General features: G+C 41.0%; 3 protein-coding genes across 6 annotated transcripts in view; 2 read left to right on the forward strand and 1 right to left on the reverse strand.

The window, feature by feature from the left end:
- Positions 1-638: 638 nt before the first annotated feature.
- Positions 639-12,160, forward strand: LOC103375979 (lysine-specific demethylase 7B-like; the record flags this gene model as incomplete). The annotated part of the gene is made up of 14 exons (XM_008306303.1): positions 639-787; positions 1,332-1,518; positions 1,864-2,026; positions 3,807-3,894; positions 4,026-4,132; positions 4,325-4,416; positions 4,618-4,704; positions 5,451-5,696; positions 5,930-6,057; positions 6,527-6,681; positions 6,787-6,881; positions 7,535-7,737; positions 7,849-8,198; positions 9,463-12,160. Coding segments are annotated over 14 exons (2,139 nt in total), but the record flags the coding sequence as incomplete, so codon positions are not given.
- Positions 12,161-12,296: 136 nt separating this feature from the next.
- On the reverse strand, positions 12,297-14,966 carry LOC103375976 (NADH dehydrogenase [ubiquinone] 1 beta subcomplex subunit 2, mitochondrial-like). Its single transcript, XM_008306296.1, has 4 exons — positions 14,743-14,966; positions 14,428-14,566; positions 13,905-13,980; positions 12,297-12,396 (listed from the first exon to the last, which is right to left on the reverse strand). The coding sequence occupies exons 1-3, from the start codon at positions 14,826-14,828 to the stop codon at positions 13,906-13,908; spliced, it is 300 nt and encodes a 99-aa protein (XP_008304518.1). The 5' UTR covers positions 14,829-14,966; the 3' UTR covers positions 12,297-12,396; position 13,905.
- A 4,887-nt stretch (positions 14,967-19,853) lies between these two features.
- Positions 19,854-24,054, forward strand: part of kmt2e (lysine (K)-specific methyltransferase 2E) — a 29,820-nt gene continuing 25,619 nt past the window's right edge. For all 4 annotated transcript variants that reach the window (XM_008306297.1, XM_008306298.1, XM_008306299.1 and 1 more), the window contains exon 1: positions 19,854-20,150. The gene's annotated coding sequence lies outside the window, so the exon portion shown is untranslated. The remainder of the gene's footprint in view (positions 20,151-24,054) is intronic.

The raw sequence follows: 24,054 nt of genomic DNA on the forward strand, positions 1-24,054 counted from the left end.
GAGAGAGAGAGAGAGAGGGAGAGAACATGCAAAGGGGTAATAAAAAAGGTGTGTGGGAGGGGTGTGGGGCAAATACAACAACCAGCTGTCTTGCTGCACACACTGCACCCTGCACCTACTTCCGGCCCCATGTGTCACCCGAGTGTGATTTGTAGCGTCCCAACTGTTAGCTGTTTTCTGCAAGTCTCTGCTCTGACTTCTTTTTTCTTTCCCTTTTTAGCATCTGTTTTCTGTCTCATGTGCATAAACACACACATGCAGCATTTGCGCTCTCTCCGTCACACATCTATACACGTATTTTCCTGTGTGCTTGAGGTCTCCCACGCACACATAGGCATTGAACGCTGCAGCCCTCTCACCTCCACCCACTCCCCCTCCTCAGGGACTGGTGGTCTGGACAGATTGACAGATTGTCTCGCTTGCATCCCCTAGAACCCCTCCCCACGCTGCTATATCGATGCCAGTTTCCCTCAGGGCTTGATCTCTAAAAGCAAATGGAGATGCCAGCAGGCTGCTGACCCTCGTGAACCCCTCGCCTACTCAGCAGCCAATTAAAAAGTTGAATATTTTTCATTCAAGAGTGTATGACTGCAGAAGTCCTCATCTGATGTTGCACAAACTAAACGATACTTTATTCCCATCTAGGTGGTGACAAAGTTATCGATGTGATAGATGTGGCGCGACAGGCGGACAGCAAGATGAAGCTCAGCGAGTTTATCAAGTATTTCACCAAGCCCCATCGACCCAAGGTCCTCAACCTCATCAGCCTGGAGTTCTCTGACACAAAGTAAGCGATGCTGCAGTTTTTCATTCTGTTGGCTGAAGGAAGAGCTCAGCAAGCCCAGATATATGAAGCCAGAAAAAATACTGCATGACATCTTAATCAACTTTAAGCTTTGTCAGCTTTGTCAAAAATACTTTCAGCTACATCAAATGGCCCATGTGTTGCTTTCTTTACTGTTTTCAAGGCCAACTGTGTAATGTAATACTAGTGACAACTAAATTCCTGTTCATATCCATTTAAAAATTGAAGTTGAAATGGGTAAAATGCAGGCTGAGCTACATTTATATGATTGAAAAGTCAATATTGGGAGTCCATTTCTCAGTCCAGTTGATATAAGGTTGAGAAAATACACGTGAATTTGGACTGCAGTCATTACATTTCGATCTTTATAGCTGACACTCATGCTCAACATGGCTGATAATACATCTGGGACTTTGAGGCGGTTTTAAAATATATGCTATACTAACATTGCTGTCAGTATTAACTGTAATATAACCTTCTGGCCTCTCTATGGCTTTGTTTCTTGCCCAACTCTAACAACCTGCAGGATGTCAGAGTTGGTGGAGGTTCCTGACGTGGCTCAGAAGATGTCCTGGGTAGAGAACTACTGGCCAGATGACTCCTTCTTCCCCAAGCCCTTTGTCCAGAAGTACTGCCTTATGGGGGTCAAGGACAGTTACACAGATTTCCACATAGACTTCGGAGGCACCTCTGTCTGGTATCATGTTCTCTGGGTAAGTGTGTGCATTAAAAACAGCTAAACCAGAGAAGAGATAAGAGCTGACAGTGACTGACCTAACTGTTTGTTGTTTGATATAAGACCACGTTACCTTCCATCAAGCTCAGTAGTTTTTAGCATTTCTCTATACGCTGAGGTTTTTAGAGCAGGCTGCCGTGGCTAATTGTCTAGCACTGACTGAAAGGTCACTCTGCTTCTCACATCACAGTTATTCATCAAGCAGCTCTCGGGGCAGCGCTGTGGTGCCCATGGTGATGATCTCACCTTCCTACTTTGACAAACTGCATACTTTCAGATTGGCTGAGTGGGTGTTAACATGAGCTTTTTGTCTGATTTGCAGGGTGAGAAGATCTTCTACTTGATCAAGCCCACTCCTACCAACCTTGCACTATATGAGGCATGGAGCTCCTCGCCCAATCAGAGTGAAGTGTTCTTTGGGGAGAAAGTGGAAAAGTGTTACAAGTGTGTTGTACCCCAAGGAACCACCCTGCTCATCCCTACAGGTCTGTGGTTTCTCTGAGAGTTTTAATGTGACACTTTTTGACTTTATAGGTAAAGGACATCTAATTCTGACTTTGAGTGTACTTTCAAGCCTGTAGTTAGGTTCCTTGGATTCAGCACAAGGGAAAAAAAGACACCATAGGCAGATTTCTACTGTAGAAACTCGGTGCAAGATGGTGTTCTTCTGTTGTAAACTGTGTGATCTCTGGTGTCACAATGAGCTGTCAAAGAAATAGTTATTAATAGTCTTGGAATGCAAATATTCTTATGCATTATAGAAAACAGGTTGAGACAGGTCTAAAAAGAGGTGTGTTGTACAATTATATTACGGTGGGTGTTACTGGAGGAACGATATGCCATGCAGTTTCTAATGGACTTGATGAACTAGCAAAGTATGTGGAGTACAATACTAGCACAGTAGACCACTGTTTTAACTACTTCTGACTGTCTGATTGATCTTGGGAAATCCCTGGACTTGTGTTTCCAAATCCCATCCATTGTCCTTCGACACACCTTTCACATGATCTCACTTTGGTTGTTTATTTGACTTGACAACTTTCTCACCAACCTGAACAAACCGTACTAACCAGGCAAATGCACACAGACTTCAGCACCAAACAAGTTAGACAAGAAAGCACACTTCGAGTCTTGGATAGTTCCCAAGCACAACAAGTGTCACACACTCAGACATACAGCTGTTTGTGTCACGGATGTTATGTCATTGTAGCTGGTCTCTGGCTCACTGTTTTTCACCAACTTTGCTGACCTGTTTGTTTTTTCACATGTATTCAAAAGTTAAAATAATCATGCTTCCCATGGCTGCTGCCAGGAAAATACAGGCTTCTTGAAGGTCCCCTATTATTGCCAAGGGAAAATAACAGAGGGAATTTCTTCCTGAGCAACAACCCAAACAGCTCTTAATGGTCATAATTACAATGGAAAACTGAAGGGAAACAGAGCGCTAATGTAATATGATGAAAGAAGCTTTGATGGTGTAGATAACAACGTTTGTCTGCATGTGACTTTACAATCGTACATTCCTTTAGCTATTATTGTTCATTAGAAGTTCTAAGAAGGTAAAAAGATGTTTACGTGTCACTAGCTGAATATGACATGATTTCCGTCACTGAAGTGAAACTAATGTGTCCAGTCATAGGATTATTCATCCATCAGTCTCTCAATGGACTTCTTAAGCCGGTAGAGTCCCCCTCCCCTTCACTCAGAGACACAAAGCTCAGTTTAGCCCGTCAACTGCTGGACGTCCTCAATCAGTCTTGCAGCCATGCTTTCTCAGCAGGCTGAAGCAGCATTGTGAAAGAGAGCTTTTGGCAGAAAGGGTGTGGAGAGGTAGGAATTAAGTGGGGGTCAGGGAGCACAGTAGGTCAGTCAGCCAGTGCATTATCAGGCCTGTCTATCAGCCACACACCAACCCCCCAGACCCTGCTTTCTCTCACTTTGGGTTGTATCAAGAGCGCTGTTTATCTGGGGTGAAACCCATTATTTTAATAGACAACCTTATCTCTTGCTCAGTCTGACTGTGGGAGGATAAGAAGTTTATTTTAGTACATACACATGTGGGTCTGCTGTGCATGTTTAGGTCAAATTTGTTCTCCAAAAATATCTCACTAAGTAAAGTCTAAAATAAATATTGGCTCATGTAGACCGATCTTGCCTCAAATGCACTTTATCACGTTGCATTAAGGTGTGAGTTGGCTGTCTTGCTGTATGGATTTTAGTATTGCAAGCCAAACTGAGAAACGTGTGCTCTGGTGCCCTCTGCAGGCTGGATCCATGCTGTTCTCACCTCTCAGGATTGCATGGCATTTGGAGGGAACTTCCTTCACAACCTCAATATTGGCATGCAGCTCAGGTAAACTCAGATAATAAGATAACACTTATATGTCGTGATTATATTTATTTGAATTTTTTTCTCCAAACTTATTTGCGCTTGTATTTGTTACTTTATCACTAAACTATGTCATGCATGTGTTCATCCTGCAGGTGTTATGAAATGGAGCGCCGTCTGAAAACTCCAGACCTCTTTAAGTTTCCATACTTTGAGGCCATCTGTTGGTATGTGGCCAAAAACCTCCTGGAAATGCTAAAAGGTGAGAGTTTGCTAATAAGTTGAAACCACAGAAAGATTTAGATGCAAGATCAAAGTGACGTTTTACATATAAAGCATTAAAAAAAGAAAGCTATGTATACATCGCTTATACATATTCTTTAGTGTAATAGAGTAACATAGGAATCTCGTTTAAACCTTGCATGACTGTTTTTATTGTTTTAATGTTTCTCAGAGCTACGTGAGGACAACTGTCCGCCACCAACCTACCTAGTGGAGGGAGTCAAGGCTTTAATCAGTGCACTGAAGACTTGGTTGAAAAGAGAGGTGAGAGTGATCCTGTCTGCACACCTGCACCTGTGGATCTGCTTTTAACGTCTCCAGTCCACATGGTTACTGTTACACAGCAGCTGAGCTCCAGCGGGAGACACCACTGTTTGTTCTTATCTTGTTGATGCATGTCAGTGGCAAACAACAGACTTTCTGTTCACTTCTCCTGTTCTAATGTCGTCTGTTGTGTCTTTGCAGGTGACTGAGCCCACCAGTGAGGTACCAGACAATATCAGGCCTAACCATCTCATTAAGGAGCTGACCAAGGAAATCCGCTACCTGGAGGTAAAGAAGGACGAGTAGGACAGGAAATATTAGACCGTTGGACCTTTTAAACTTTATACAGGTGTTGCTGTCAGCTCTAAGAAAAAGTGAGGTCTTGCTGGTGTTTTAAATATAACCTGCAGCTTGTTTCAGGGCACTCAATGTTTGCAAACCTAGGGAAGATTATTTTGTACAGGAGATGACCTTTATTTAGCTGTGTTAATTACTATGAGAAGTGGTTGTAAAAAACCTAGGTCTTATCTGAATGGTTACATCTTTTACTTGCAGTATTTGACACAACTTTTCTCTCATATTCCAAAAGAAATTCACATTATTGCCACAAATAATTGGCAGCTTTATATCTTGCTTTTCAGTAGATTACATTATCCGGACTTTTTGTTAGATTAAGAGAAACACCATGTTACGAAACTAACATTTTTAACATTTTAACCCTTCTGACATGATATTGAGCTTTATTTGTGCTGCTTTTAGCTTTTTTGATGAATAAGTACTCACCTGCTGAGAAGTCTTGTTTTGTGTATTTGTCTGTACTTTACTGCAGAAACAGGACAGCCCCACTAACCTCTGGTTAAGCAACTTTTTTAAAATGATGCAAAAAAAAAAAAGATTGTGTGAATAATTTTTTTTCAGACAGTTAATGAATTTGTTGTGGGTTTTCTGTCAAGAACTCGTTTTTTACCCGTTTATTATTGGCCTGAGGCAAAACACTTGGCGGCATTATGATGTGTTTTACTTTAACTCTATAGGAGGAACCAGTGAGTGGTAGCAAGCCAGTGAAATCTCAGGGATGTGGAATACCATCTGGATCGAATGGCTGTCCAGCTACTCGCTCCACACTGGAGAGGCTGTGCCAGGCACGACGAGCGAGAAGGGCTGCAAGGCGGCTAAGGGAGCAGCAGCGGCAGGCTCCGAAGTTGCCCTCCAACCTGGACATTTTGGAGCAGCACACCAGAGAGGTGCTGAAGAGGCTGGAGGTGGGACCGCTGGAGGAAGTAAGCGTGAAGGATGAAACAAACTATGTGTTAAAATGTAGATTTGTTTCATTTGTACTGCGTTGTGTTAGTTACTGATAAAAGTTTACTAACTTAATATCAGCATAAAATGCAGCTTCACAGACTTCTTTCCCTACAAAACAAATATGTTAAGTGCAAATGTTCTTTATGTATGTGCATGTGGACTAAAAGATGGAATTACTGATATATACTGACTGATCTCGTACCAACAGGATCCTGCATTTTGTGCCAAGGTTCATGGGAAACTCAACAAAGTGTCGACTGCATCAGCAGCTGCTGCTGCAGAGTCTTTAGAGGACAACCACCTACGGCTAATGCTGGTCAACGGCAGAATAATCAGGTGAGACAGTCACGACATGTGCATCTATTTATGGCAGTGTGTGGCAGCACAAATCAAACTAACTTTGGGAAAATGTGTACCTTTACCTGCATAACATGTACAGATAGTAATCAACTGTCAATTAAGGAAAACTCAATGTTGATTTAAAATACTATGGAGGTACATAAGATATGTCTCACCCTCAAAGTGACAGATCTTGAGGATATAAACTACATGATAACGGAAAAAGGACATTAACCTCATAAAGTTAAGAACCAGCAGGGAAATAGACCATTGTGCAGATAGTTAAAAATGAAGGCATTTCTTCTGCGTAGACAAACTCTGTTTCATTCATCAGTTCAGATGCATTCATTTTGTAAATTTTGCAATTTGATGTACATATTTCTATTCTACTGTTTGACAGTGGAGAATTTTTTATAGTGAATGAAGAAATAGTTTCTCAACATGTCCTATATGTTTGTGTGTGCAGAGACTTGAGGCGGCCAGGCAGCAGTCCGGTAAAGACGGAGGGTGAACGGTCATCTATTGGCCAAGGCCCACCAAAGAGTTGTGTGGATGTGAAGTTGGAGAGGACACAAGACAGTCAAGAGCAGCACAGCATGGTTGAGAAACCCACACTCCTCAGTAAGTCTACAGCGACTGTGATCATTTAACCCACATTTTAGCAGAGAAACTGCAGCAGAGTGTGCTCATTGTTCTTCACTCATGATGTGCTCCTTTGTGTCCCAGGGGGTCTGGAGAGGGTGAAGACTGAACTCAGGGAAGAAGTCTCAGGACACTCCAGTGTGTCGGACGTGGAGTCAGACAGCGACTCTCCCACAGAGGTAGATGATGTGCAGGGTTGTAAGATGCTTTGTGTTAGGAAGGAAAACTCAACTTCAAAAGTCAGTTCAGCGAGTTTCTATTGCTGCAAAACTGTAGCTACATAATGATTGTTTTTGTATTTATTTCAGTATCAGTGCTGCAACTTCAGTCGATAATTTAGGCTCAATGTTTGATTCATGGAGAGGTTATACATTGCTTATTCATTTCATTTCTTTAATTATTTCTATGTAGTGACTGAACAGACGTTACAAAGTCACCCCAAAAATATAAAAATAAAAATTTTAATTGAAACTATAGACACAAAAACTATATAAATGTGTAAAACAATAATAGCAAGAGAATGTAATGCACTGAATAGGATGACTTTGTTTCATTTTTGATGATTGAAACTTGAAAAGCAGAAACCTACAGTACACAATCTGAGCAGAGTGCATATACAACATATTGACCCCAGTGAAACCTATGCAAACAGGCACAGAACATGGAGAGTAATATATTAAATGTGTTACATACAATCACAGAATTAGAAATGCAACAGTCAGTACAACGCTGTGCTGTTATGATAAGCATACCCTCCTTCTACAGAACTGTGTGCTGATTATCCATGCTGTGATCAATGATGCATCTCTTTGAAATTGCTCTGTCAATGTAGCATAAAGCATCGTCGTCGTCGTCGTCGTCGTCGTCATCGTCTTCTGACGAGGATTTAGAGAGTTCCCAAGAGGAGGAGGAGGAGGAGGAAGAGGAGGAAGAGGAGGAGGAGAGGGGCTCATCTCAGCAGACAGGCTCAGGGCACACCATAGAGCTGGACCAGTCTGGCCAGAAACTCAGGCACAAACACAAACCACTCAAACGGTGAGGAAAAACATGCAAAGATGCATATTTTCAAATGTGTCATAAGTTTGTGTGTGTCATAAATTGTTGTGTATGTAGTGAGGTCATAAGGCTCCCTTCTGTCCCCTGCAGAGAACGTCCTACCTCACCCAGCACAGAAGAGGCCATTCAGGGGATGCTGTCTATGGCTGGTCTGCTGTGCACCTCCAAGCCGGAGAAGGTAGCTTCGCCCCAGGAGCCCTGGTGGTCCAGCCCCAGCCAGTGCTCGCCGCGGGAGCCGGCGCAGCACCAGCGCCGTCTGCAGGTGGACAAGAGCCCGATGGACAGTCAGGGCAACAGCAGCAGCGAGGCCTGGGACAATCAGGGGCTCCCCAGCCCAGAGACGGACTACCAGTACTGTGACCCCTCATTGTCTCCACCGCTGCACCCTTCCAAGAGGCACGCCCCCAACCCCCCACCCATCAGCAATCAGGCCACAAAAGGTTTGGAAGATAACATCATTCCTGCAGAATATTTTCATGTTGATCCGCTGATAGAGGGGGAAGTCTACACTCACCTAAAATCTCCATTCAACGTGATAGCCATTTTTCCAGATGTATTTTCTGTATATTTTGAAGTATTACATTAGAAAAAGTTAATAGAAACAGTAAAATTTGATTTTAAAAATTCCCAATTTCACGATTTTTGTGCTTGCTTTTAGTGGTTTTTTACTTTTTTGAGAAATTATTCATGTGCATACTGGGAGATGGAAACACCTTTTCCAAATAAGTTCTGACATAGGGAACATTTAAATCAGATGACTGATCAGCTGTTTCTGCTTCTTCCATTGTGTTCCTCTTTAGACAATATTAAACAGGGCAAAAAACAGCTCACATAAAAGAATAAGTACAACTTGCCCATTTGAAAACAATTCCTGAAGACTTCACGACATTTCCTCTTGCGGGCGGCAAAACTTTAGTTTTTTTCTTCTTCTTTGAAGGTTTTTCAGCAGTTGGCAAACAAGTGGTTTTGTTTCCAGTTTCTTTTACTCTGTTGATTACAGTCACGTGTAACCAGTACCTTCTGTCAAAACTATGCAGCTGAGTTCATCTGCTCCAAAGCTGTTAATAAAAACAAGCCAAATTCACGTTTTCTTTTTTATGTTTTTGGTTAGAAATTCACTTGGCAGTTATGTGGAAACACAGTGATAGATGTACGACTACGATTTTTTTGTGTAATCAAAACCAGTTTGGAATTCAATCATGGTCAAAGACTAGAAAGCCCCCACAGTGAAAACACTGTGAGTGGACTTTTCAGTCAAGTATGAGGCCTCTTGTGTTGAGCACTTTCACTTTTTTTTTTAATAAGAAATGTTTGCATATCCATAGAATCTGGATGATTAGGATTTTTAATTAGTTTTTTTTTTTTTTTCAGCAAGAAAAACCACCTGACCCAAATTACTATTAGTGCTATTATCTTACCACGTATGTATGTCAAACTTGTCTGGAGGGTATTTTAGAACTGCAAACTTGTGCTCTGTTAGATTGTAATATTTTTTCTCTGTTTCATGACACACAAGAACATGTTCGTTATCGACCACATTAAGAATTATTTTGAGGAAATAATTGGCAAACTAATCCCTAATAAAAAGTTGTGTTAAGTAAAACATTTAAACATTGTATTCCCTGTTTGTTACCGTTTGCGGCCAATGAACGAGTTACACTGACATGTGGTCTGATTTGTTTTGCTTTTTCTCTTCTCTTCCAGGCAAAAGGCCCAAAAAAGGAATGGCCACAGCCAAGCAGAGACTGGGGAAGATCTTGAAACTCAACAGACACAGTCGCGTCTTTGTGTAACACTCTCAAACATCCAAAGTAAAATGATGAATTGGGGTGTAGAGGAGAAAAGAAAAAAAGAAGAAACATTTGTGTATTTGTTACCAGACACTTTTGTTCTGTAGAAATGGGGGAAGAAAAGAAAAAAAGGAAAAAAAAAAACGAACACACTGCCTGGAGACGACCGTAACTGAACGAATCTTGACACGTAAAACACGCTCACTGTGCATGCTTAGGAGACAGGGTATTGGATTTGAAATAAGCAAGTGCACGACTTCACTACAAGCACACTAAGAACAAAACAGAAAAGGAGCTACAGGAAGCGGAGATGGCGAGCATGTTGCTGCAGGGAACGGTGGACTGAAGCTCCTGCGGGCATTCGAATGGACAAAGGAGATGTAGGAGGTCTACCAAACACACAACAAAAATGCTTGCTTTGCCACGGAGATTGCAAGATATCTTCTGCTTCTGATGCCAAGATCCATCTGCATCGCATTTGCTACTATTTCCTCTCTCCGCTGAACGCACTCCCCCCCCACTACCTTACTTCCCCACAACCTTCACGTGCTTCATGGCTATCTGCGGCAAACTGACCGGGACGGAGGAGCAGGAGAAACTGAGATGTATCTCGAAACAGGGTCATTTTTTTCCCCTGTGGCCCTGAGGGGAAAACGCGGTGCTAAAAAGGAGGCGGTGAACTGAAATTTCAAAATGGTGCTTATTGTTTGTACTTTACTCCACTCATGCTTGTCCCTCTCAGCCCTCACCTTCCTCCCTGACTTCCCCCCCCCTCCCCACCTTTATCTCAATCACACCAGCAATAATGACTTTGAGGAGAGAGGAAAGAGTGAGAGGCAGCACTTGGTTGCATTCTTCTGTTTGCAGAATAAAAATCTAAATAGATGCATTACGGACTTGCACAACTCGGTGCAAAATCTACTCCCAAATCTGCACTATGTTGTTCGATCGTTTGAGGGGAGTCTGTCTTTCTGAGCAATTTTAGGCGAGAAGGAAGTTGCTGAAAGTGCTGCCTCTCAGTGAATTTTGTTTTCAATAGGAAATATGAGTCGTTAACTCAGAATGGCTCGCATGATATCCTACTTAATTTATTTCTCGTTTTATCTGTGATGTTGATTTTTTTTTTTTATGTGTTATTTTTATGGATTCTGAATGATGTATTTATTAATTGAAAGAGGTAATGATTTTATTATATTTTGACCCTAAAGCCTCAGCTATTCTGAGAGTTTTTCCTTTATTCGGGGGTTTCTCTTTTTTATCTTTAACACATATGTTTTGTAAATGTGGATGTTTTTAGAGTTCATGTGATCATCTGTTGAGTAGCAGTTTACCTACAAATCTTTAATTACCTTCTATTGTCACAAATCTGTTCCTACCCAGTTGAATAGAGCCTGTGTTGATTCTTGTCTGTTCTGGTTTCCTCTTCTTCCTGTAGCCAGAGGTGTTGGGCTATGTGCGAATAGAGACTAGGTTAGGTTAAGAAATGTCAACTTTCATATCTACACCTGAGCGTTCTCAAATAGTGCCACTTATCATTTAGCAAAAAAAAAAAAAAAAAAAAAACAAGTATTCTGAGCCACTGTGGTCAATCCAAAGTAGTTGATGTATTCAGAAGTCAACGATTGAGGAACTTCAATGGGATGAGTGAGGTTTTCTTTTTCTTTTTAAATACCAGTGCTGATGTGAGATGTGTGTTTTGTTCGGGGTGCGCAGTTCTTCACTCTCAGGGAATGATGCCATGGACATAACCTTCGATTAACCACCAGCCACATCATGGATGCAGACAGGATGTTCTCAGCACTCACTCAAGACTTTAAGAGTCACCTCCTGCTTTGGAGATGCTGAGGTTCGTTTGTTTCTGTTTTTCATAGCTCAAAAATAATTATTTCATGGTTGTGGTTTTCAAGTTGTATGGATACGCTGTGCTTTAGCATTTACCAGTCAGTCATTGTATCTTTAGGCTACGTTTACAACTCCTGATAACATGGATTTGGTATTGTCCCCACTGCCTCCTAACACATGTTCAGCTCAGTGTTACACAGAAAACACCCTTGTTAAGTTGACTCTTAAGATGTTTCACCCGTGTAAATAACACCAAGGCAAACTGTTGCCAAGTAGCTTTAAGACCACTCTTTGAACAGCGTGAGACTTTGGAAGCTTTGCTCAGGTTGACTTGTGCACATGATGTGCAAGTGACTGGGTGAGCAATCGCTCAGTCCTGATGAGGTGTTTAAAATAATCCTAACACAAAGAACCAACCTACGAAATTAGTGTTAATCACATTGCCAGACTGATTTCCTCCTTTTTTCTTACACTACACTTTAACCTTTGAACTCTTTGCATGTCAAGTCATTGAAAAACACGAGCTGGCCCGCAGGCAGGGTTTGTTATAAGCTGTAGTATTCATAGTACAGGTTCTGTCCCCTTTTGCTTTGATATGCAGCTCTCTTGGCATTTGTGTTATGTGTGTTGGTTCTTGCAATGGTTTTTCCAGATTTAAATGGCTTATGATTTGAAATATACAAACACTGGCTAACTGTGACACTGTTAATGCGTTGCATTTTGTTTCTGCATTTCAAAAATTGCGTGTAAATAAAACTAATGAAATAATATACTGGTATTTTGTCAAGCTCAACTAATTTGCCCAAATAATGACTCCCTGTTTTTAACACAAATAACAAATCTACGGTGTGCATGTTAGATTTTTAGATACTTCGACTGCAATGTTTTTACATGAGAAGACAGCAGTTTAAGTTAAAGATTTTTTTATTGGTCTATGTACAACAATGACTTTCAGAATGCTCAGGATTTTCACAAAGACACTGCAGCTTGAGTCCATCATGGTTATCTGCAAACAAAAGAAATTCATATTTACAACAGTGGACAAAAACACAGTCAGTTGCCAACTAATTCTACACACTCAGAATACTAACAAATACAACAGTCATGCTATAAACCCTCAATGTTCAGGTTTTGTTTGACTGTTGTGATTGTATGATCATTTTGAGGCTACAGAACTGTATTTAATTATACGTACATGTCTTTGTATTGTTTTGTTCACACCTTTTAGTAATTTAGACTGGCTAAGTAACAGAAACGTGTCTGTATCACGCAGTACAGTTCAACGGCACAACAATCTACGTCCTTTAAATGATTCTGCAGCTGAATGAACACTTTTGAAACAGACTGAATATCATAACTGTCTTAAAGGAGGATGTATTGCAGGACTGGTTGATTAGACTGCATTTTGGCAGTTTAGTGTGTCTCCTGTGATCAGACCACATTAGTCCGATTAAAATGTTTACACATGCAAGCAATTACGCACACGCACAATCCAATCTTTCAACCACCTCTTCGGCACACTGTTTCTGTGTTACAACTTTAAATACATCTATAGACATACTCAAGAGCTCTTCAATGGGATACACATGGCAAAAGATTTTTGATATTTTGGAAATTCGTACAACTGACCAAGCTATATAAATGTGTCCCTATAGTGAACTTTATGAACTTAAACCTCAGTTGAACCAGGTCTGCAGCAGGTAAACCGAAGAAACACTGACCTCTACAGGAGAGCATTTCTACATGACAGGTCAACCGGGTTCAGAATAAACAGCCTGTGCCGTTTAAAAAGGTTTAAACTCAGCCGACACTTTAAACTGCAGCTAAGACAGTGACACATCAACAGTCCAAAGGTGCTGCCTTCTTCCTACAGTAATAAGTCAACAATATCTGCTGCAAGAGGAGACAATTTCTCCAATTAAGTGACTCCGTAGAGCAATTACAAAAATGTTTTCGTGGGTGACTAAAATAGACATTTACTGCTGGTTCATTTTTACAATACCAAAACACAAACTGCCCTACTCCATAATGACAAAAGAAACACCTTTTACAAGTTGCAAAATGTCTTTCTTCCACGGCCATGTTACCATCATCTTAACCTACAGTTGTCTACGAATGTTTTGCTGTCTTTGGACAAAGATATTAACTACTCCTAGAAACCCAAGCTAAAGCGTTTGGAATGTGGGTCGGCATCCAAAAAATATTGACTTACGAGTATCCAGAGTTTTACACTTGCCACAGTGACTATGTTTTAAGTTCCGAAAATAAGTAACAGCGAATTGATGCCTAAAGAAATGCTCTTTCCAAATATTTGCAAAGGGAGTTTTCACTACTGTTAAATTGAAAAACAAACAATTTAAGACGAAGAGCAGGTTCAAGTCCTGCATTCTGACTTTCTGACACCGGGATAAGACTCTTTCGTATTTGAATTACATGTTGCCCATGTAAAATTGGTTGTCCTAATTGGTAAGTAGCACCAGTTTTAATTTAGGCAAAAGAAACTTAAGAAATCACCTTATTCTTCATCATCTGGTGGGATACCAAGCTCCGCATCTGTCCATTTAGAGGCATCCGGCCAGGGGAAGTGACCCTAGAAAAGGGATGAATCTTCATCAATAAAATTAATCAAATAATGAATCATGCTAGCAATCTGTTGCTGTCAGGCCTGAGCACAACAGATACTGTAGTTGTACACAACAACAACAAAAAACGCAGAATCTCCACAGTGGAAATGACAATGATGCAGCCACAGATTTCTGTTGCTCATCTGACCTCTCCTGTCAACCAGTACGTTTCTGTGTGCGAACCTGATGTTCACTACACACTTCTGAGTGAATTCTAGAGATACTTCTCGTGAAAATCACAGGAGATAACGCAATTTTAGAAATACTCAAACCAGTCTGCCGGGAACCGTCAATCACGTCACAGTAAAAGTCACTGACGTAACATTAACTTGAGCGCCTAACCCGTACCTGCATGATTTTATGCCTTGCTGCCTCCCGATTGGCTAGTATATAATAAACCGTGTTTTACTCACCGTCACTGCACTTGGATCATGCCAGAAGTGCCATAGGATCCAAAACCACATAGCACCCATGATGAACTCCGCCTGGAACACCTGATTATCGGTAATTTCCGGCATTTGCCTGTACCGGGCCGCAATGTGTGGTACGTCACTGAAACAGAAAAGCATTCAGAAGACACACATTAAGTCTAAATGAATAATGTGGAATTCAAAGTTACATTTAATATGGCGTTTTAGGCAATAATGTTTAAATTGTTTATTATCTACCGATGTATTAGCAACGAACTGCTGCAGCTAACGTATTAGCCAAGGTGCTAGCGGCCTTACTTTCTGCTCCGTATTACCCGGACACCGCGGCTAATTAGCTGCCTTCCAGCCCGAAAGACTCCCAACACACTTCCGAAAGAAGACATGGTCGCTTATTTAGCAAAGCCCCACTTTTGGTGGGTCATACGTTGAGCTTTGTACGAGACACTTCTAAGGTTGGCGAGAAGTCACCTTCTCCCCTTGTCAATAAACGACCTACCAACAAGGTCCGCTGTGATTGGACCGAGAGTGACGACCTCTTTTGTTCCACGATGCTAATTGGCTGAATGAGCAATACAAATACGTTAGAGCGCCTCCCTCTGTTGTGGACAGGACTGTGATATGCTCAGTTGTGAAAGTTTCATTCTTGCAAATTTTGAAGTTTTAACCGGATGACTGTTCAATGTATTTTGCCTATTTTTGTCTTTTTGTGTAATTTACATTTGACGAACAACAGTGAAAGACCACTGTGAATAGATTAAAAAATTTGAATGTGCAACACAAAAATGGTGAATTATACTAAATACAATATGAGGTTATTGGTGTCATAATAGATCATAATTTTCAGAATATTGTTTTTTAATTATGGACACGTGCAGGGCAGTGATGCAAAAATGCACACGTAATTGTAAAGGACAGTAGACGAATTACAGTAGCAGCAGCAACAACAGCAACAACAACAACAACAAAAGGCATAAAAATCCAGGCCCAGGCAATCAAGTTAGGTTTAAAGGATAAAAGTCTTTTATTTCAGTGAAATAGAGACATTACAAAAACACCAACATGTTTTGGCTTGTGCTTTCTTCAGGGTGTGGAGACACAAAGAAACAGTAATTATATTACTAGATTTTCTAAAATATTTTCTTCATTAGGGATGGTGTAGACTAAGGAGGACAAAATGCTTCTATGTAGTGTTTGGCCATAGGATAGTTCAAAGTCCCAGTATGAATAGTATGCTGCATACTACACCAGCCACTCTGTCCCAAAGTCTCCTTTTAGTGAGGCCGACATCAAAGTAGCCAAAAATACACTCAAGTCTTTACACAAAATGCGTAATATTAGTTTATAAAGCTGGTGATGGGATAATTGTGTCAGGTCTCAACATATTCTCACAATAATTGCAATTACCACAGCAAAAATTGCCCTTAGGTCAGTGCAATCAAGTGTCAGGTTTAGAAGTGGGAAGTAATCTCCTGACTAGTTTATCATTGATTGTTGGGGCTTTTTCAAAGCTCATCCCTGTGAATATTCCCCATAAAAAAGTGTTGCCCTTAGTGATATCCCAGTTTTTCTTTAGATGTTTGATCTGGACAGCTTCTTTGCTATAGTCAGTATCTTTCCTGTAGTGTGTGACAAAGAAAGGGAAGTCCCCCAGTAATTTTCCAGGCAGGTACCATCACTGCAGACCCATCACAAAACCTCTTCCAACTCCTCCCTTCTGACCGCCAAAACAACCAGACACAAAAAAGGTTTGTTTCCACAGGCCATCCATTAATGAACAATTAAATCAGTCTGTAATGACAGTAACAACTGTCTATTACAAACTTGTTGATGTGTCATTCTAGCAGTATTGCACTTCACTGCATCTTTCACCTAACTCATGTATTTAAAATGACAATACCCCTGTATTTATTAACTGTATTCAGTTCTATCATCAGTATCTGCACAATCTGCATTTGACTATACGTTGAACTTTACTGTACATGTCTATAGCTGTACATAAAACTTTTTATTTCTTTAACTGGTTGTCCTTGTTTATATGCATGTGTATTCTTTTTTAAGTCAAATTCCTTTAAATGCAGACATATGTGACCAATGAAACTTTAAACTCTGGAAAGTTTATTCCCTTAGTATTTAACTTTAAAGTGACGTTTAAACTGTACAAAACATATTCCATGAAGGCTATCATAAACCATGTAAGATTTTTTAAAAAGAAAATTAAATTTGTTATATAATTACAAACTGAAAAGCTAAATTAAAGGGAAATTTAAAAGTCATTCCCATTGAAATTTAACTGCATAGTCCACTAGATGGGGTCAAACCCTAACCAAAGCCTGCAACGTACAGCTGCTGAACTGTTTTTGTGTTGTACAAGAAATGTTACCCCTTTCCTGACCTAAACTCTCTGTTGGTGTAAAAAGTGGCAGCGGGACACTGGGTGCTTGTGTAACTGTTATACACGCAGATTCACAGGTTTCTGTCGAGGATTGCTGTCACATTTACGTGCAAGAAAAACAACAAAAAAACAAGGTTTAGTCGGCCAGCACAGCTGAGACTAGCACAAATGTAAACCCGTAAACACACGTGTCACCTCACTCTGCTGCGGTTGTGAATTAAACCAGAACTTTCCAGGATATGAAAACAGGAAATAATAACATGGTGGCGAGAACGCGCACGGCGCCGCCGCCCAAAAGTGCTCGAACCGAGCACAAACGGGGGGGGAAAAAATCCTCGACGCCATCTTGTTCCCAGTCGACAACAACGAAGACCAATTTCATTAAAAGAAAGGAAGCTGCTGTTTGTCGCTCGACGCGGATAGTCCATTTTCTTGCACAAAAGATAGCTTGTCGCGTTCGCTCATTTCGCTTTTACCCACCGGGAAGCTTCTTTACACAGCACACGGAGTAATTTTGCATTGTTACCTAATGGCGCCTGGTCGTAGCTGCTCTCCGGTTGCGCCCCTCTCCCCTCGCAGCTCAGAGCCCGCCCACAAATACTAACTGTATGATGTCATCATAAACCAACCATTTCTCAAAAATTACCCTTTTCATCAATTGGCCAATTATTAATCTCCCACCAACTGTGCGCCACAGTATTAACACAGAAGACTGATCATCTTCACACCGACAACACGGTGGGCAGATAAATGTTATCCTCTCCGACAAACCGACAGTTTGATGGTGGCATCCTCCATAGCTGTTTTTTTTCCCATCGTGAAGCGAGGAAGAGTAGCTCGACGGGCCCAAGCTTTTTATTATTATTATTATTCGTATTTTTACCTCCGTGCTCCCCCAAGTTTATTTCTACGAAGCTGGCTGCCCGGACACCAGCAGATGCAGCGCTACTGGTGGAGTGCGCATGCGCGAGGGGTTGCGGTTTAGGGTGGGGGAGGGTCGATGAATGGAAACGATGAGAACATCCTCTCTGAACATATGATGTCAAAGGGATTTCTACAGACATATTTCTGGACAGGTGACAGTAACCGATTTACCACAATAATAAAGCTGTCGGGAAAATGCTAGAATTATTTTGTGTGTCACTGTCAAAGACATCTCAGCTTACCTACAGTGATAAATAAATCAAAAGGGTTGTAGAGTGCAACCACTACTGGGTGATTGATTATAGGGCAGGAAACCGACATTCAGCACAAAATAATTTGTAATTTACAATTGTGTTGAGTGTGATTAAACTTCTGCAAGCCTAAAAAAAAAAAAAAGGGGGGGAGGGGGGGTGTATTTGTCCTCCATTACATTTATATCTGTCTTTAATTATGAAGTGCATCTTAATACAGAAAAAGAAACATTTGGCTACCCAGTGTGATTTCTTGCAAATGCAATAATGTTGTAACCTCCAAATGTCCTGCATCTTGTGTATTCCGTGTCCATTATTTAATCTTATTTGTCAGTGTTTCATTGGCTACTCCTTCCTAATATCAGTTCAATATACAAAACGCTGCTCTTGTGTAAGGGGTTACATAACAGCTTAGTTGCCTCCTACTGTGTTGGGTAGCGGATTTGGGTGCTCCTTTACAGCCATGCCAGAGTGCTAAAATAAAGGATTTTGGTATAGGTGAGTGTCACAAGCATTCCTGTGGCAGTAATCATAAAAACATATGTACTGGCCTACTCAGTCAAGTCTTTTCAGGTGTGCAAAGGTTACTTTGTGAGTTTCTGGATATATAACAAACACATAAAAACAGACATATATGTAATAAATCACAAGTATAGCAGAGATTAGGTTTCATATAAACTTGTTACGGTAGAAGTCCCGAGATTGCACCCTGCTCCTTTTCACCCTGAGAGGAAAAAGGGGAAACAGCAGAGGAAACCACAATTTATTTAAACAAAACCTCATAATAAAAACAGCGGATTTCTCCTATAAAAGATAATCATGCGGATAGAGCGACCGTTAACAGGTGTTGTGCCAAAAAGTGATCATCTGTCCAAAACTGATTGTGTGCTTCTTGTTCAAGCTGTATTGGCCAGTTTGTACCCAGCAGCTGTTATCTGGATCAAACAGTTATAACATGCAAATCGGCTACACAGAACTTTGTCTGCATGGATGGCAAAAGTGTGGGAAACTTGAACATTTCTTGTAACCAAATATTTGTAACAAAAAAATGTTGGGCATATGCAGACCTAAGGTTTAGCCCGATTATAGGAAATACTATAGTATTTTTTCCCCCAATGTTTAGGCTACACATGATTGGTATGTCTAAAATCTTTTTTTTTAGACTATAATAACTAGATGTTTTAAGATATATTTAGATGTCAAACAAAGAAATTATTTCTTTTACAACTGTAGTATAGACTATGATATTTCAAATACAACCCTTATAATAAAACCAAATCATTGTAATGTATATAATTACATTAGATTTAAACCAATAAAGACACGTGCATATCTGTAGCACAGAGCAGATTTTAAAAACCCAGTAACGAAAAACAAACAATACTGCTCCTGCGACCGGCGATCACTTCTTGGCAGACGGTCACTTTTTCGCACAATACCACATTTTCTAGGCTTTGTATTGCACGCTTTGTTTGACAAGCATGAAAAAATATGTTACCAGCTGTCTTATAAATTCTGCAAGTTTAATAAGTACGGTTATTAAACATACTACGGTGCATGTTGTCTACCAACTGTTCATTTGACGAGCAGTGTCTAAATAGCGCAGCATAGGTTAAATCCAGAGCGTTACCGACGACAGAAATAGCAGACTTGTTGAGGAACCACGACCGGTGCCGCGCATGGAGCGCAGTCCCGCCGCCCCTGTGAAGCCGGGAGTGTAACCCCGCAGTGTGTGGGGGCGGAGCCCGGGTTTACTGATGGCGAGGGAGGGGGGCTCGTTGGGGAGGCGGAGTCTCGGCAGTCCTGGCAGGGCCGCCATTTTTGCAAAGGGAAAAGAGACTGGTTTGAGGGGATCTAATTTCTAAAAGTCGCCGTTGACTAGGGCACAGTTTTAACGGTTTTGAATTTATTTCTATCCACATTTGGGTCCCCGCGTAAAACATCTGGCAAGGGATTTTTCACAGGAAAACACGCTTTAGCGGAGACGTGAAAATACAAACATTTTAAACCTTTGCTAGGGATCCGCAGTGTGTGGACAGAAGTATTGTTTTGGTTGTGGAAGCTGTGTGGAAAGCGACGGGGGTCTTACCCAGGTCCCCTTATTCGCTATTCAGATCCTCCAGAGTGGACATAAAACGGTAAGTAAACTGCATTAAGTGTTAGTTATTGAGTGAGCACAAATCCGACCTGGAAGGGTATTGTTGGCTTTAGTTAGCTGGCTAGGCACATCATGCTGATGCTGGCTAACGTAGTTGTAGTATCAGCTGAGTTTAGCTTGCTAGCTGCCTCATCAGCACCGTTAGATTAAGGTGTGTAGGTTCCAAGCCCTTTCCGTTTGTATTTATTCTAATAAAGACCTGAAAACAGCTACCTATATGAGGTACGTTTCCAATGCAAGTATCATGTTGGCAAGCCAACAGACCACTTGCTAGCTAGCGCATGCTACTAGCTCAAATTAGCTTGACACAGACCGAGCAGGGTTCTGACTTTTCGTTGATAGTGTGGCAATACACCAGTCGTCAAAACATTATTTACCCGATAGCTAATGATCAATAGAATTGTTTGTCACATAGTTAAAACCGGCTTAAACGAAATTACACATCAACGAGATCGGTAACGTAAGACAAAAACGCTGCAGTTACATGAATCTATCCATAGCATAACGTCTTCGTACACACTCAGTCAACAACATTTACAATAGTAAACTTCTCCTTAAAAATACGATATGCAGACATTTTCACACGTTTCCTTGATATAAGTAGAGCTAGAGGGGGAGTCACTGGATGTTTAGTTTGACACAGTGACACTGCGGGCCATATTGCGCACAGTTTCATCCGTTTTGTGTAAATGATGTGACCTCCTAATAAATCGCTACCCGCTTAATTTCTAGCATGTTAAATTACTGTACATTGGCTAAAGTCCTTGTAACAGCGATTGTAAGCAAACGCGCCAGTTTTGGGTTTCGTATGTTACTTGAATACAGTGTTTTGCAGCACTGTAACACAGCATGAAAACAGTAAATTTAGCATTAGTTACAAACTTAAATGTATCGTGGTGGCTCCCATCCTGCTCATCTAGAGCACGGGACATTATTTCCGTTCAGCGAAATTTCATACAATACCACTGTTCAAAGCCGGCGAACAATGAGCTTTTACATGCATGTAAACATATGAGGACATTTAGTCGACTACGTCCGAGTCAGTAGAAGCAAAGCCAGTTGTTAAAATAGCTCAAATGCCTCGATACCGTAATCTCATAGGGTCCTGAGTTTTTATAGATTCGCAGTTATGACAAGATGAACTCGAGAATATGTCCAATGTCAAACGAGAAACCGACCACTGCTCTTTTCTTGCAACTTGACTTAAAAGTACATTTCGCGATCACTTAATTTAGATTCAGGGTGTATTGGGTTCAAATGCTGCAAGCGTGGGGGAGGGGATGTTCCATTTGGGCATCTCGCCCCACTCATACAATTTGTAACTCCATCTAGATTGGCAGTCCTGGCCATGCTAAACTATACCGTCGCAATTGGTTGCTTCACCTGACGTGAAACAAATTACCGTATGAATGTGCAATCGGCTTTGCTTTGCCCCGAGCAGTTAACTCTCAACGCCGATGTTGTCGCTCTTTCCTGTCTGTGACGAGCCAAGCATTAATCCACTTGTTTCGTGTCGGTGCTAGCTTGCTGTGCTAACTGTAACCTTCTACGCATTATGTCGTTAGCTTCCGTTGGTTAACGCTAGCTCGGTCGTTGCATTCCGAGGTTATTTTTGGCCTTTATTCGCGGCCCAAAATTAAGAGTTTCTCAGTATCGCTGTGCTACATTTGTCTGCTTTCTCTTCCTGCCTAACTATGTAAAAGGTCACATTAAGGACGGTGCGTGCTTCGATTGTCTCACTGCTCCGAATGCCATTACATGTAGCCTGCTAACATTACATTTCGAAAGGCTAATGCTGGCCATAATTGCTAGCCGTTTAGCTTACTGGCCCTGCTTTCGACGAATTCACAAAACTCCTACTGGTAACAACACAGAAACTGTACCGACAGAGTGATACTTAAGGTAGAGTGTGTGAAAGAGGCGATTGAATGCATTCTTGGGGATTTTCTTCCCATGGCGAGGCTCCCCTGGCTACACGATTGTCTCGCCGTCCTGAGAAAAGCGCTATGAAAATGGCGACAGCACCAGGGTGTTGTGGTAACATAATAGCAACGTTGTACCCTCCACACCCCTATCGGCAGGACTGACTGCAGCGCCGACATACTCACTGAGAAGCAACTACACAACACATGATGTTTTATTTAAGTTGAGGATATAATAACGTCAAACAATCTAGACCAGACCTCGGTAACGCAGTGGGTTATGGCTTGTTACAGTAAGAAGCACCGGTGCTGTTGTATATTCCCAAAACGAATTGCATAGTACCCCTGTAACATGCGTCACGGCTTATGCTATTACTTGTGTTTTACGTTAGTGCACGAGTATTAATGTCATAGAAAATTAGACATCCGCTAATATGATTGGCACAGTAAGAACGCTTGCTATACTTTTTATATAGCATTAGGAAGGTATAATTATGGTACACAGACAGCTTTTTGTCAAAAATCTGTCTCTGGACGACTTGCTCGTTTGCTGCATGTCACCTGCCAGGAATCATCTTTACCAATTAACCATAAACAAGCTGTAGTGTGTCCCCACTCACATGGGTTGTATTTCCTCTTTAGTGTTTTCAGTTTACTCCCTCAAGTATGATAGAAATGCACCCAGTATTTTTTTTAATCCTGAAGAATATGTATAGGTTGCTTATGATAGGGAGTAATGTGAATTTAAATATCAAAAGAGGGATTGTATGATGGCCTTAATGAGTCTGTAGAACACACTATACAGAAACCAGCTAAACATTTTTTTAGTCAAGACAAAAGTCACAAAAAATTACAGCTTTTGCAATTTATATTGAGGGCAAGTATTTTATTAGACGCCATAAAATGCTAGGTATGTCCCAGTCTTTGTTTTGATCTTGTGTTTTCACAGATAACACAATAGCCCACAGTTGCACCGCACATACTCCCAAGTATTTAGTGGTAAAAAAATAAAATGCTGTCTGGATTGCTTCTGATACTAGTTTGACAGACTGCCTCGGTGCAATCCCATACGACAAGATACGTTTTAAATTGAATGTACTGCTGCTAATGTGCCCCACGTTAGACTTCATTTTACAAACTCTGACTCGGTTATTTGTGAGTCTTTCATAAAATTGCAGTTTAACCATAAAATTATAGAATATTTAGAAATGACAATGTGAAGGGAAGCAAATTAAAGCTTGCTTCCAGGAGCTAGTTTTGAGCCTATGGCACAGCTGTGCTTTTCTCTACTTTACCCTGTGGGACAAACTTTGGCATTTTGTTCAGCTCAAATGCCTGTTCATGACTCTTGCCAAGAGGCTTTTTTCTTCTTCTTTACCCCTGATAATTTTGATGCTAGTTATATGGAAAGTGGAGCATTTTCCAAGTTGCAGAAGCACAGAGTGGTATACCACATTAAATTCATATACTAAGTCTTTCCGTTTAAGCTTACATTATGGTTCAAGCTATCAACAATATTAATGTAGTTTACATGACTGTAAACAGTTGTGTACCAGTTCTGTGCAGAGGTAGGGTTGTTGTCAGCTTACTACTGACTGTGTGAGAGTGTTGTGCTCAGAGATGCATCATACAGACAGGCTTGTTTGACTAAAGCAGAGGCAGGAATAATGCATGACACAAGCCTTCAAAACCCCTGCAATCACACGGGGTCAGTGTCAGTGTAATGTCACCATATCAGTATTCCTATCAAAAACATCACCAAGCTTTTGAATGGTATGTGTAGCTTATTCCCTTTACCAAGGTCACTGCTGTGCTGAATTTTAGTTGACCAATGATAATTCTAACAATAATAATAAGTATCAAAAGTGTCTTCTCTGTAGAGGGCTTATTTCTGCTCAGTGAGTGAGAAGGCCCTCCTGTGCCTAATTATTCTCTGCTACATAATACACCAAATCCCAGGCC

Source organism: Stegastes partitus, unplaced genomic scaffold (assembly GCF_000690725.1).
Source record: "Stegastes partitus isolate 25-593 unplaced genomic scaffold, Stegastes_partitus-1.0.2 Scaffold3641, whole genome shotgun sequence".
Lineage (NCBI taxonomy): Eukaryota > Metazoa > Chordata > Actinopteri > Pomacentridae > Stegastes > Stegastes partitus.

Bases quoted from the DNA above. Each gene is read 5' to 3' on its own strand.
- LOC103375976 (XM_008306296.1), bottom strand. From the start codon at position 14,828: ATGTCTTCTTTCGGAAGTGTGTTGGGAGTCTTTCGGGCTGGAAGGCAG. The intron at 14,567-14,742 runs GTAAGGCCGCTA...TTTCTGTTTCAG, and splicing joins CGGGTAATACGGAGCAGAAA to TGACGTACCACACATTGCGG. The intron at 13,981-14,427 runs GTGAGTAAAACA...TCCCTTTTCTAG, and splicing joins ATGATCCAAGTGCAGTGACG to GGTCACTTCCCCTGGCCGGA.